We start from the raw sequence: 13401 nt of genomic DNA, 5'->3' as shown, positions 1-13401 counted from the left end.
TTCACTTCTTACATTGAAAAGACAGTTCAATTTAACAACCAAGAGCATCCCTCAAGTTAAAGGGCTGAAGAAATATGCTAATTCAAGTTTCAATCAGAAACCTGAATTTAAAGAGACATTAAAAATATCCTCAAATTAATCTCCAGGATAGATCTATTTATGTAGTTGCTATAGAGATGAATGTAACATGCAGTGGTTTAGGAAATTATTTCAAGTTTATTGTCTCTTTTACTTCTCTACCGTGAATGGATTTGAAAGGTTTGTGAAATGCATTTGTCTAAACAATAGGTCAGCTGCTTCTGGCTGGAATGTATGTTACGGATCTACAGTTAAAATGCCACCGTCTCCACAAAGCACTCGGTGTTACATCTTAACTCTACTTAGCTAACGTAAAACACAAGGCTGAGATTAACTGTATAGTTCTAAAAAACATCAAAAATCTCAAGACACATGGAAGGTGAGAAGAAAATATATTACTAACATGTCAGAATTTGGCACAAAGAATAAAGGAATAGTTCAACCATTCAAAACAAAGAAAAAATAGGAAGAAAGCAATTTTGAAGACAGAAGGGTATTCCTTGTAGCTCCTTGATGGGTTGATCGTAGGCTAGCAGAAAACACAGCTGCCCTCTCCAGCATTACAGACAAGCAGAAGAAAAGGAAAAAAAGTCATCCACTTTCTTTAACGCTGACTTGATTGTTTCTGACAGCAGTCTCTAAACCTTATGCAACTTAGGGATCAGTTCTGCTCACTAGAGCGACCATTCTCCCAAGCACTGCTTCTCTTACAGACAGTATTTTCTCTAAGCCACAAGGAGAAAGAAAAACAAATAATGAACATGCCTTGTAGAGAGAGGAGGCCTGCATAAATCTGAGGATGATGTCCATACCTGGTAAAAGGAGGCAGGCTATAATTTTCCAAAGGCAGCTGTGTGTTTCTGGTCTTCACAATGAAGTAGACAGGTAAACTCTTCCCAGTTCAAACTAGTAAGGTTAGTCTTGAACACAGAGGGCTTAAGATCCTCAGAAGTTCACATGATCTGGCAGGATCAGCTATGAAAGACTAGCATTTTCTACCGCTCAAAATACTATGTTTTGCACAGAAACATGAAGTTGCAAGGAAGTGATTTATTAGTGTATGGGGAACAAAGTGCTTGGTAACTACCACACTGAGCAGTCTTTTCAGGAGCAGTTATTAAAAACAGTTGCATCTTGAAACATTTTAGATCCGAAAGACTCTGACTTCATATTAGCTTGAAGCACCAGTGTAAGAATCATTTCACAGCATGGTCAAAAATCTGTCATTAATGATGGCTAGAGCTCTTCATGTGACTGAGGGACGAAGCAGAGGAAGAAACAGCAACTCTGTTAATTAATTTCTGAGATCTCAGCTCTTCCTTTCAGATGATTTTCAACTATTCACTGCTGTAATAATCAGCTGATCTCACTGACATTAGTAGGCGAAATCAGCAGGTACTATATTACATAAAGTTGACAATGATCTCGTAACACTCAGTTCTTTGCCTCCATCAACATAATTAGGACAGATGATTCAGTGAATTTTCCTTAATGTTTTTAAGGAAACAAAGAACTTGTTTGCTCTCCTGATGTGCTCAGTATGTCTCGAAACTATGACCAGGGAGCTGACGTGTCTTTCTTACATGCAGATCAATGCATTCTGAATTTTAAGACAGACAGCAGAATCAGTGTCAAAAATGCCTGTAAATGAATAGATTTGTTTCAGAGAATGTGTGATAAGAGAACCAAAAATGAAAAAGGTTTGCTGACAGATTAGTGTTTTTAATCAATACAGCAAAGCCTACATTCTTGTCTCTAGTTATATCCCCATGACACACTCAAAGTGAACAACCAAAAAAGGCTGACAAAATAGGTGACCCATGGTCACAAGTTCCAGCTGCCAGAAAACACCCCTGGCTCCAGCAGCAACTTTCTGTCATCCTCATTGCACTTGACCTCACAACTGCAACCACACACAAGTGAGACAGTAAGGACACATGCTTGGAGAGGATGAAGGACAGAATGGCTGCTCCTTCCACTGGCCACCTACAATTAGGCTGAACATATTGAAAATCTCATTTGTAACTTGATAGATTACAGACACAACACATTTTAAATACAAGATGTCCACCTGAATGCAGCCTAGATTGTCTTTTAAGTGTCCTAGGTAACAAACACTGTTATGCAGCAGCTAAAAATTACCACCACCACCACCAACCAAAAAAACCCCAAGCAGGCAAGGCACACCTGGAAATAGATTAAAATAATGAATTTTTGACTAGCGTGTACATTCTAGCAAGGACTATTTCAATGATCCTCTGCAACAGAATGCTGCATATTTGTATTCTGATGAGGCACTTTCAAATTAAAAAATAATCAATGCACACAGTTTTCTATCAAAACATAACTCTGCTTATAAAATGCTCTCATTTATTTCATGTTCTCACAAGATATAAAATATAAGAAATTATTCTACATGCACACACTACTACATTTAGAAAACAAACGTGTCACCTCCTTAATTTCACAAATTCTTTTATAACATAATTGCATTTAAAATAGTATTTTGCTCTCTCTTCCTTTCAAAATGAAAGAGCGAGCTAATTAACACTTTCAGTACTTGTTACTGGAAAACTAAATTTAAATAAGATTCAACTCACATAAGATACTTGTAATACTCTCCACTTCATTTATACCACAGAAAATAACCTGGCAAAAGGACACAACGGCCTCACGAAAAAAATGGTGGAGAATAGCAGCTAATGATGATTGGAAAATGGAACTGTATTAAAATAATTCATCCTACTGATGAGCTCATTATAAAGTTTAATTAAAACTTGCCTGTCTTTCTTCCATACCATTCGCTTTTGCAATTTCTAGAGTATTACGATTCACTGCTGAAAGGGAAAACAATGAAAAGACATCCAATTTAAAAAAAAAGATGTTCTGAATAAAACAAAAGCTCTCTTTAAGTAATTTTGGGATATTGTAGAAATACCACTGACAATATTCCAATCCCATCTATCAGGAGCAGTTTAAGTATAAATTAAGCAATTTGATCCTTGTGTACAGGAACTTCACCCTGAATTGTCCAATGATCATTTGCATTTCTGCACAAACTGCATATGCCAGCCTTGCTGTAGCATCAATTACAATTCAAAATTTTATTAAAAAGATATCACAGGAACGGTCAAACTGAATCACTCTGTTTACTGATTGCTAAGGGAATTATTCTCAGTCCTCTGAGAGGCACAAATTATCCACTTTGGAATTTATCAAAGACATGATAATGATAGCGTGATATAGCAATGGTAAATACTTTTTCCCCAAGCAGCAGCAGGCTGGAAACCTGCCATGGTGAAAATCACCATGACTATCTCTGTAATTTGTGCATGGCACTCTCAAATAATGAATAGGAAATCTCTTGACTTCTTACAAAACTCATATATTTGAATTCACAACATGCATGTAAATTTACAGAGAAAACACAAACAGAAACTTCACAGTTCAGTTCTGGATTGGTTTACTAATAGATACAAAACTGTAATTTAAAATCTAGGAATTACTTTTTCATAGCATTTTAAAAGAAATATGTTTGTAATAAGATCTGTGCCTAGAACTCTCCATACACAAAAATTCTTTTAATTGCACTTCAAGAAAAATGTTCTCCTTAACACATTTTTGAAGGAGACTAGCTCACTGCATTCATGCTAAGTAATCTATATAGTTTACAGTTCCCACGCAGAGACTTCAAACTTCATCTTCAGTAATTAGCATGTAAACAACTTATCTTACAACAGATGTACTCTACAAATCATTTACCCAGCAACCTAATCCAAGTGCATGACAGAGTTTGTTTCCCATGCACAGCTTACAGGCACTTGAGGAGTGTTGGAACAAGACAACTCTTCCCCGGTCAGATCTTCAGATAAAACAATCAGGACTTCATCACCCATTGGCACAAGCAATGTGCCGGCCCCGTATTGATACAACTCTGGTGATTACCTCTGTACTGCAATACTCAAATTCATGCACCTCCTACTGAAAATTCTGTGAAGCTTATCACCCATCAGTACATTGAAAAAGTGACTGCCTATTGCGATGTTACACTTGCATTAAATCCTACCTCTGCCCACCATTTAATAAATGACCAGCCAGGCACGTATTGCAGAAAAGGCTGCTGCTCATTAGGCAATCTGTTCGCCCATTTTCAGTGTCATTAGTCACCAGTATAATCTATGGCTTTATGTTCAAGCAGTATTTCTTCCAAAAACAAGGGCGGAAAGAAGAGCAACAAATACTTATTTTCCTGTTTAAAATGCTGGTGAAGTACAGGTTTCTGGCAAATATCAGTAGATTCAGTGTGTACTACCTATCTGGAATATCTGAACTGAAACAAAATCAGATCCTATCCAGCTAGAAAAATTAAATACTAGTGTTCCATTTTAGAAAAACTAAAAACTGTCATCCAAATGATTTAACACTTTCCCAGTTAAGATTTCAAACTATCTCCAGTACAAAGAAATTACTTGAATGCATTCCAAAGAATGGTTCCAATTTACTAAAGGAGCTCTAATCCCTTTGTAATGGCATTCAAGCTTATCCTTACTTAAGTATTATAACAAATAAGACAATTCTTGCCTGTTCAGATTAAATAAATATGAAACTAATTTACTATTTTCTCTTGAAGGCATTCTCTAAGAAAAATATCTCCACCTTATTCAACATACATTACTCTCTTACTCAACCATATATACTAGTCAACTATGTACATACCATATGTATTTTCCCTGACATTTTCCCTTCTGTTTATCAGACAACAACAAATATACATTGTAGTCTGAAATTTCCCCTGGCACCTGTAACTCTGAATGGTTTTGCTTGTATTTTTCATGGTAGCAGCCCATCATCCCTCGTTGCCTTCCAAACACTTTCAACTGACCTCTATTCCTTCCAGCAGTTTTATGACCAAGGTCAGTTCTATATCTATATGTAGAGACACAGTTCCTAAGATTATTTTCAATGACTCTTCCTTTCTGTTAGTTTGGAAATGATGGAAGCAATTACTACTCAAAAATCTTAACCTAAACTTGCCTTGAATACCTGAAATGCATGTACTTCTGCTTAGAATGTTGACTTGGGAAAAATTAGCAGTCCCTGAACTTTCAAACAAGCAATATTAAAGCTGATGTTCCAGAAAGGAAAAAACAAAACAAAACAAACAAATGAAAAAACCCCAAACAAACAAAAACCCCTCAAACCAAACCAACAGAATAACTTAAAAAATATGCATACAAATATTTTTTTGTTTCTAAAGCATTCTTTCTTTTTATGACCTGAAGAACTCTGGTAATTCCCTGAATACAGGGAAAAACATTTTTCTTGGGTGTATCAAATTTTCTGTATAAGACATAACCATGTCATAGCCTATAACCATCACAATAAAGAAATCTTTAACAAATTGGACAACTGTGACTATGGTCAGAAAAAACATCTAGAGGCTGATAAATTAATTGCGAGGAGAAAATCAATTATAAAGACTTTAATTCTAAGTGTGGAGAAATTAGCATGGCTATTAAAGAAAAGGTTTTTTAAGGTAAATAGAAGTTTCAGCAAGTTAACGTACATCACTAACACAATAGCTTTTATTCTGACATACTCAGAAAATCATTTGAGAGATCTTCAATGTCTCTTCATTGTACATGAAGGTTAATTTCTTTGGCTGCCCACCTCTAGTCATAAATAGATGTTCAAAGTGGTTAACACAACAGAAGATATATGTATTTATAGAAATTCAGCATGTTCTACAGGCACTCTAATACCCTTCAAAGTCATGAAATGTAAAAATAACCTGAAATGCAAGATTTAAAGACTTTCAAAACTTTTCTGGAAAAAATATGCAATCATGGAAATAAAAACTTGCATTTATAGTGCCTCTTGTATTTCATTGCTATTATATTATCTTTTCATTTTCTCCAAAGGTTCCTACTAAAGGTGCTTACTTCCCTTCTATTCAAAAGCTAACACCTACAGCATCCTACTGGATGTAGACAATTAGTTTTCATCTCTCGGAACAGAAATTTAGTGATCTCCATTGTTATTGATGAAAGATGAGCTATGTCCTGAAATAACACCTCCAGTGGCCTTAACATCAATCAAGAAACAAAAGTCCCTTCATGACCTCCGTTGGCTCAATATTTTTAATGAGATCTAAGTTCTGGTCACTCAGAAGAGTTAGGAAAGATCAGTATTAATAGAGACATTGGGGATTTTTCTCATTTGAAGTCTAGTTATTTCTTTCTCCTGTAATTTTAAAAGCACGAAAATGCATTTCTGTAAAGCAACAGCACATATTCAGTGCATGGGATGTTCATCACTGGCATAAAATACATAGTATTTCGAAAGGCAGCACACTGAATAATTCAGTGACAATACCTTTAAAAGTCTCATGGATGGTGATAAATCCAGGAAATGCTACACTTTTTCAGCGCTTGTAGCAAGGAAATTGCACTTAGCACCACAAGCAATTAGCATTTATTTCTCCATTTCATCTTCTTTGTACTCTTTGAGAGTCTGATTCCTATATTCTAGAACTGCTCCTTCTCCCTCGTAAGTTAGAGAGAACTCCTCTCCATGTCTCACCCTAGATTCTTGCCTACAGCCATCTTTCCTTTTGTTCCCTACTGTAAAATTGGGTATTCTCTTTCCATATTCCTCCTTCCTACTGTTCCCCAGATTCTTAACATTTCCCCCCTACCAAATATCTTCCTCTTCCTTAATAGGGTTGTTGCTCAGGCCACAATTCTCCCATTTTCCTCACATCCTTCAAGTTTTACCTGCCAGTCTTTACTGCAGAACACCAGTTGGGATCCCACCTGTAGACTGCAGGTACTAGGCTCTCAGCTATACCTTCTACCTACTGCAGAGAGAAGGGAGCGAGGGAGAAACGATGGCAGGCATGGGGCAGACGGAGAAACAAAGGAACGTGGGAGGGAAAGTGTGATTTCTCCTTGCAGATGTGGCAAGTAGTTAGTCTTAGCCTACTTCAGACTTGCACCCTCAGGAGACAGTGTTTCATACGTATGAGCAAGGCAGAAAGAGGTAGTTCAAAGGATCAGCCTTTACAGAACACAACTTCTACAGTTACACCCAGGTGATGTGATGTGACAGGACCGCGTTCATCTGACTTACAGCAGTCATGAGAACGGGTTTCTCTCCAAGCTGGCACAGAGGAGCAAGATGACCCCTCCAAGTCTGACAAAGGACATCAACCTTTTGTCAGGAGCAGAAGAGGTGAAAGGAGTCAATTTCCGCGGTGTTGCAATCTCCTCTTGGCAGCTATACGTTTTTCTCCCCCATGATCCCACCTAGATGGCAATAGGGTCTTCAGTCTCCTCTCATAGAAATGGTGCATCCCACATGTCCCATCAACACTGTGCTGTACATCAACAGATTCAGGTAGCTGATACAGCATCAGTTGTATCACTTGAGATAGCTTCTATTTGTTATCAACCGTGAGTTCTGAACACCACCTGTTTTTAAAAAGTCTCAAATTTCAATAATCAAAGCTCTGCAGGTCATTATCGATGCATTTGTAGCACATATTCCAACCAAGCCTTCACTTTCATGGATTTTGGAAAATACTGATTTCCTAAGGAATTGTGATATTAAAATATAGAAAAACCACCCAGTCCTACTGATTATCTTTTCTTACCTGCATCCCTCTCATTTTCTGGAACCGAGCTACTGCATCACTGATGGTGTAGACACGAACATGGCCCATGTGAAGCTTTCCAGAAGGATATGGGAACATAGAAAGCACATAAAATTTTGGTCTTGATTTCTAGAAAGAAATTTTTAGACAATTATAACTACATGATTTAGCATTTCATTTGAATAAATACATGCCCACATTATGAATTGCACAGTGCCATGAAAAGACACAAGGTTCTGCTAGAACTGATCCAAGTGAGCACTGACAAAGTTCCTAGGATCAAATTCTTTGGGGCCGTAAATGGAGATGTTTCACCAGACTTTGCTGCCATCTCATCAATTTATATTGGTATTTATATGACACTTGAAAATTATTTGTAATCAGCTTTTACTCAACAAAAGATAAAACACAACTGCAGCTTAACAAAGCACCATTCCCTACCATAGCATGTTACCTATGTGCTCCTAGTCTGTCCCACCAAAAAATGAGTGTTTTACTTTGTATTTACAACAAACATGGAGCTCACTCAGGGCCAGTTGCTTTTTGTCAGCTGAACTGCAGTAACTCACTGAGTGACTAACTCAATCATTTGCAATTGCAAGAACATCCACTGAAGCAAAAGTGTTCAGTTCCACTACGTATGCTCAGGTCCAGAGACATCTTACAACCAGTCTCTTGCATAGTGAAAAGAAAGTTAAAATTTCATTGAGTAAATTGACAAGTTATAAAGAAATCAAACATTATTTCTCTCACATAAATTACCCTAATACATCTTGGTCACCACTGAATTTATCACTGATACATGCTTGAGAAGTTCCTGCATTATTTTTCTTATGTTAACAATGCAAAAAAATTTATGGGCAGCTTTTATTATTCTGAGCCAAACTCTGTTCATATTTATCAAATTTTACTTCTTTATCATTTTTGTCCAGTAATAGCAAAATTAGACATAATCTGAATACTATTTGCCTCTTAAAATGAGATGTTATTAAATTTACTTCAAGAGTAAGGATAAAAACAATATTAAAAATAGAGTTTAGAACTTAGCAAATGTCTGACATATATGACACCTATGTATACATGCATTGTCAGATATTAAAGACACAAGCCTAAATTAACGCTTTCTGTGCTACATATATGCATACACACCATTTTCACCTCAGTTTTCTTCCTCAGAAAAAGCATGCCCCTTTTTCTCTCTTTGACTCTTTGATAGAATCAATTTTTTTTTGGAGAGGGGACACATTTTAGGAAAGAAGAACAAACAAGCACGAAGGGGCACAAAAATGTTTTTACACCTACAGGACTGAGCATAATTGTGAAGGCAAAAAGAGTACTGAGACCAAGATTACACTTGTTTTCAAGACCTTTTATTGCACGGAAAGTTTTTTTTCTGCAAGTCACTCATTATTTCTAAGACACTGTAAACCAGAAAATATTCTTAAAAAATCATCTTCTCGTAACAAAGATTTTAATGAGTCACAGTGTGTAGAATAATAGATTTGCCATAACCACTGGGAACAAGATCTTTAGAAAATTAATTGTTTACAAAAGTTAGGAACGTAGAAGATGTTTCTTTTAATACTTTAAATAATTAATTTCTAAATGTGGTATAACATACAAAGAAAGAATTGATTACTTGAACACTTCCTAAATTTACAAGCTCGTAATTTGCTGATAGTGTTTTTCCTCAAGATTTTTTATTATTATTTTTCCACCTATTTAATGAATTCTTCTTAATAATCTACTATAACATAAAAGTATTTTCCCCTGAGATGTAATATACATCTTATCATTATAAGCCAACTAAGTAATTTTCAATTAATTTCATTCTGAGGAAGAAAAAAAAAACATCAAATGTAATTTCCAAATTTCTCATAATGCTTACATCAGTTTCTGAAATTTTGCAGAACTCATCCTTTATTCTTGGGAGCCACCAATTTTCAACTCTCTTTCTTGTCTCCAACCCATAGCTTTTTTCCCATTTCCCCGTCTCGCTGTAAATAGTTCTGACACAAGCAGGAACCAGTCTTCTCTGCCATTTAATTAATCCCAGGAAGCCATTTAGTTGTCTCTTCAAACATAAGGAGCAAGTGCCAACTCTCTGACAAACCAACTGCATTCTTAAGGTTATAATAGCTGAAAAAGACAAAAACATGTATTTCAGTCTACAGCATCTAAGAGGAATTCAGTGATTATTATGATTTTACAGAAATTTGGTAGCTATGAAACATATTTTAGCCTGATTTAGATTACTTGGCTGTTTTCCATGGTACTTGCATTTTATTGCCATGTGTTTGAATTATAAAAGTATTTCTTTTTTAGCCATGAGAAGTAACTGTGGCCTTTGCACAGAACAAAACTGTTCTGTTAGATTTATTCTCTGATAAGATACAATTCTTGCAATTCAGTCTCCCATAGAGCAGGATTAGTCAACTGAAGGTTCAAGAAACTGACGGAACAGAATAAGATGGCTAACGGGGTGTTAGTAACAATCTAGAATGAAAACAGGGAGAAGAGGAAGTTGGATGAAAGGGGGAGGATGACTATAATTAGTAGATTTCAACTAGATATTCTAAACTGAGTATTTTGCTAAGGGCTTCCTCATCAATGTAGTTTTCTGCATGAACTACATGAGAAACTTACACTGTTCAGGCAGATATAATTTAACAAGTCAAGCAAATACAGCAATCCAGCTCTCTTTCAACTAAAAATCCAGTTAAAAGAACTCCTCTTATGCTTTAGAGTGAGTCTTCTAAAGAAAAACTACTCAGATGTGAGAAAGATCAAATAGTTCACAAGTCTGGGATTGGCCTCAATAGGATATTTACTGATTTTACTTCCTACAGTAGGAAATACGGCATTAAAAAAACCCCTATGCTGAGAAGAGTTCTCCCCATCTTCACCCCTAATTCCTTTTTCAAAAATCCTGTTTATTTATATCAGTATTTCCTATCCTCTATCGTTGGGGTTTTTTTTCAAATTCTGGCCTATAGACTTGACTGTTGTACCAAGTAGCTATTTCAGTCAGTTCATAATTTTTCCTGCAGTTACATCAGTAAAATCTCTGTGTAGATAAACTCTGTAGAAGAAACAGTTTTATTTATTTATTTCCCATATGACAGCAACATAATCAGTGGAAAAAATTGCTATACCACCTAAATTAGGTCCCCAGTATAGCTAGCGGGAGTTATACTTCTTTTACATTCACCACATGCACTAGCCCTCATTGCCTGTATCAATACATATCTGAAGAATCGCACCTTCCCTATTACTTATCAAACAGGCTCTTTCAAACATTCTTCAATTACACAAGTCATGCCAATGCCTTGAATTTTTTGTTGCTAATCTCTAAAATCTCTCATATTTGTAACAGTAACGAATCCAGGACTGAACTCAGGATTCCAAATACAAGTGCACACAAGTTGTTCAGGAGTCACCTGATTTCTCCCCCTCCATAACCTTACACTTCTTCACTCAGCTCAAAATTCGCAAGAACATTTCAATACTTCACTGTTTGGCCTATTTTTATGAATTATTTCATTATTACTTATTTCTTTTATTTAAATTTATTTAACAACAGAAAGGGGCACTTCCCTTTCTTACAGCAGGCCACTTTCAGCAGTGCTGATTTACTATGTATATATTTTAAAACATGAACAATACATACATGTTAATCCTTCACTGACGACAGAAAGGAAAGACACAAGCTAGACCCCGCATCTGCACGCAGCTCAAGAGAAGCCCACCTGCCAACGTCATGCCTGCCAGGGCACATCTGGGTGACCTCATGCCCTACAGGTCACCACAGCAGGGATCAGAGCAGTAGATACGAGTGGGAAAGGGGGCCACAGCCTGGGTCACACCATGACAAAAGCAAAGCTCATTTAAAGACGTGGACTTCCAGGATGAGAAAGATCTGCAGTCTCTTTTCTACTCCCCGACCCCCTCGTGCACAAGATGTGGTGATCAGCAAGTCACATATTGGGCCAAGCAAGGACATGTAGCACGTGGAAGAGATGTGGCCCCAAGTGGTTTTGCCATTCCAGGTTTCTGTGTGTGGGACTAGGACAAGAGGGGTGCTCCTCCCTGCCCCAGTTATGCACACCCCAGCCCGCTGCTGCTTCGGTCTTCAAAGGAGCACATTACAAGCCAAAACTGTCCAACGTGGCAAGGTGTGCCAAGGAGGGAAGGAAGGGGCTGGCCTGATAGAGGAGCAAAGGTTGAGGACCTGCCTTGGAAAAATGCAATAAGCACACAGGAGAAGAGGTCTTTACTAAACTATGGTACTGAAAATTGCTTGATATGGGCCAGCACGTTTCACTCATCCTGCAAGTGAGGCAGGCAGTCAAATTCCTTTCTCTTCCCTGCGGCTCAAACTTGAATGAAAGAAAGAAAACAAAAAATCTCCCTACATTTTTGTCCCCTGCAGTTTATTAGCAAAATCCCTGCGGCGGTGGTCCGCCGCTGGAGAAGCGGGCAGTGCAGCAGGCAGCTCCCTCGGTGGGAAGGAACGAGCAGGAGAGCAGTCACGGCGAGGCGGGAGCCTCGGGCAGGGGTGCTGCGGGGCAGAGGGCCGGTGAGAGGGCCGGCTACGAGGGACCACCAGACTAACACAGCAGGCGAGGGGAAGCGCGGAGGGGCGCCGGGCTGGGGAGGCAAAGGCCACCGGCAGTAAGCGTGAGGAGGAGCAAAGACAGGCGGCCATTAGCGCCGTTGGGCTAAGAGCAGGCGAGCCCTGCGCCCACTCCCGCCGCCGGGGAACCGTTACCTGCGCGCGGGAGCCCGCCGCCACGCCTCACACGCCCTCAGCTTCCCTTCTTCGCCTTGGGCGCCGCCATCTTGGTCTCATTTGGGGGGCGGGCGGCCGTACGGCGCATGCGCGGCGTCCTCACGGGCTCCCGCGCATGCGCCGCGGGGCGCCGCTCCCGGTGCGTGGGGTGGTTGGCGGGTGTGCTTTGGGCCGAAGTGAAGGGTGCGGGTTCGGGTGCCCGTTGGGGCCAAACGGTCCGAAAGCCGAAAAATCTGCAGGAAATATTGCGTGTTTCCTAAGCTCCGAGCCTCCCCGTGGGCAGGATGGGAGGGAAGCGCGGCCCTCCGGAACGGCAGCCTTTCCGAAGGCCCGCGGGTGCGATGCCTGCTGAGATGGCTTCCCCTCGGAGCCTGCACTGGAAACTTGCCCTGCAAAATCTTGAGGCGAAAGTTGGAGTTTCAGCAGCGATGGTCAGTTAACTAACCTACCAGAGCTGGGTAGCAACAGTTTCAATTAATGGCTTTAGGTATAGTGAGGCATTTTAGAAGACCAAGCAGCACCGCAGCACACATATGCTGCATTTATATGCTATAAGGGATGACCGAGATGGCCGCCTTTGCCTTGGGAATTTTTGGCCTGGTGGCTCTGAAGTCCTCCACCTCTCAGCCCTGCACACGTTTTTGTAGGTGTTTGATGAGGAGAATGGAGGGCGAAAGCAGGCTCGTCACCCAAGTAATAACCTAAGGGTTATTACTCCTAAGGTCTGAAGGGTCTTATGCTAGGCACCATGAGGCTGGGTTTGTCGCTGTATCTTTGTATTTCAGATATTTAACATGCGAACCTAGGGAGTCAACAGTAAATAAAAAGATTAAATTAACTGGGATGGAATCTATGTGTAAGTCACACAGTGTTTGAT

At 39.0% G+C, this 13401-nt stretch overlaps 1 protein-coding gene across 2 annotated transcripts in view; it reads right to left on the bottom strand.

The window, feature by feature from the left end:
- Positions 1-12601, bottom strand: part of LARS2 (leucyl-tRNA synthetase 2, mitochondrial) — a 93981-nt gene extending 81380 nt beyond the window's left edge. For both annotated transcript variants that reach the window (XM_064444090.1, XM_064444091.1), the window contains exons 1-3: positions 12504-12601; positions 9621-9871; positions 7733-7861 (exon numbers count right to left, since the gene is read on the bottom strand). In XM_064444090.1, the coding sequence (XP_064300160.1) occupies positions 7733-7861; positions 9621-9854 (363 nt within the window). In that variant the 5' untranslated portion in view covers positions 9855-9871; positions 12504-12601. The remainder of the gene's footprint in view (positions 1-7732; positions 7862-9620; positions 9872-12503) is intronic.
- Positions 12602-13401: the final 800 nt, after the last annotated feature.

Source organism: Phalacrocorax carbo, chromosome 2 (genome assembly GCF_963921805.1).
Source record: "Phalacrocorax carbo chromosome 2, bPhaCar2.1, whole genome shotgun sequence".
Taxonomy (NCBI): domain Eukaryota; kingdom Metazoa; phylum Chordata; class Aves; order Suliformes; family Phalacrocoracidae; genus Phalacrocorax; species Phalacrocorax carbo.
The sequence above is the reverse complement of the archived record's forward strand: the minus strand, read 5'-3'. Positions and strand labels throughout refer to the sequence as shown.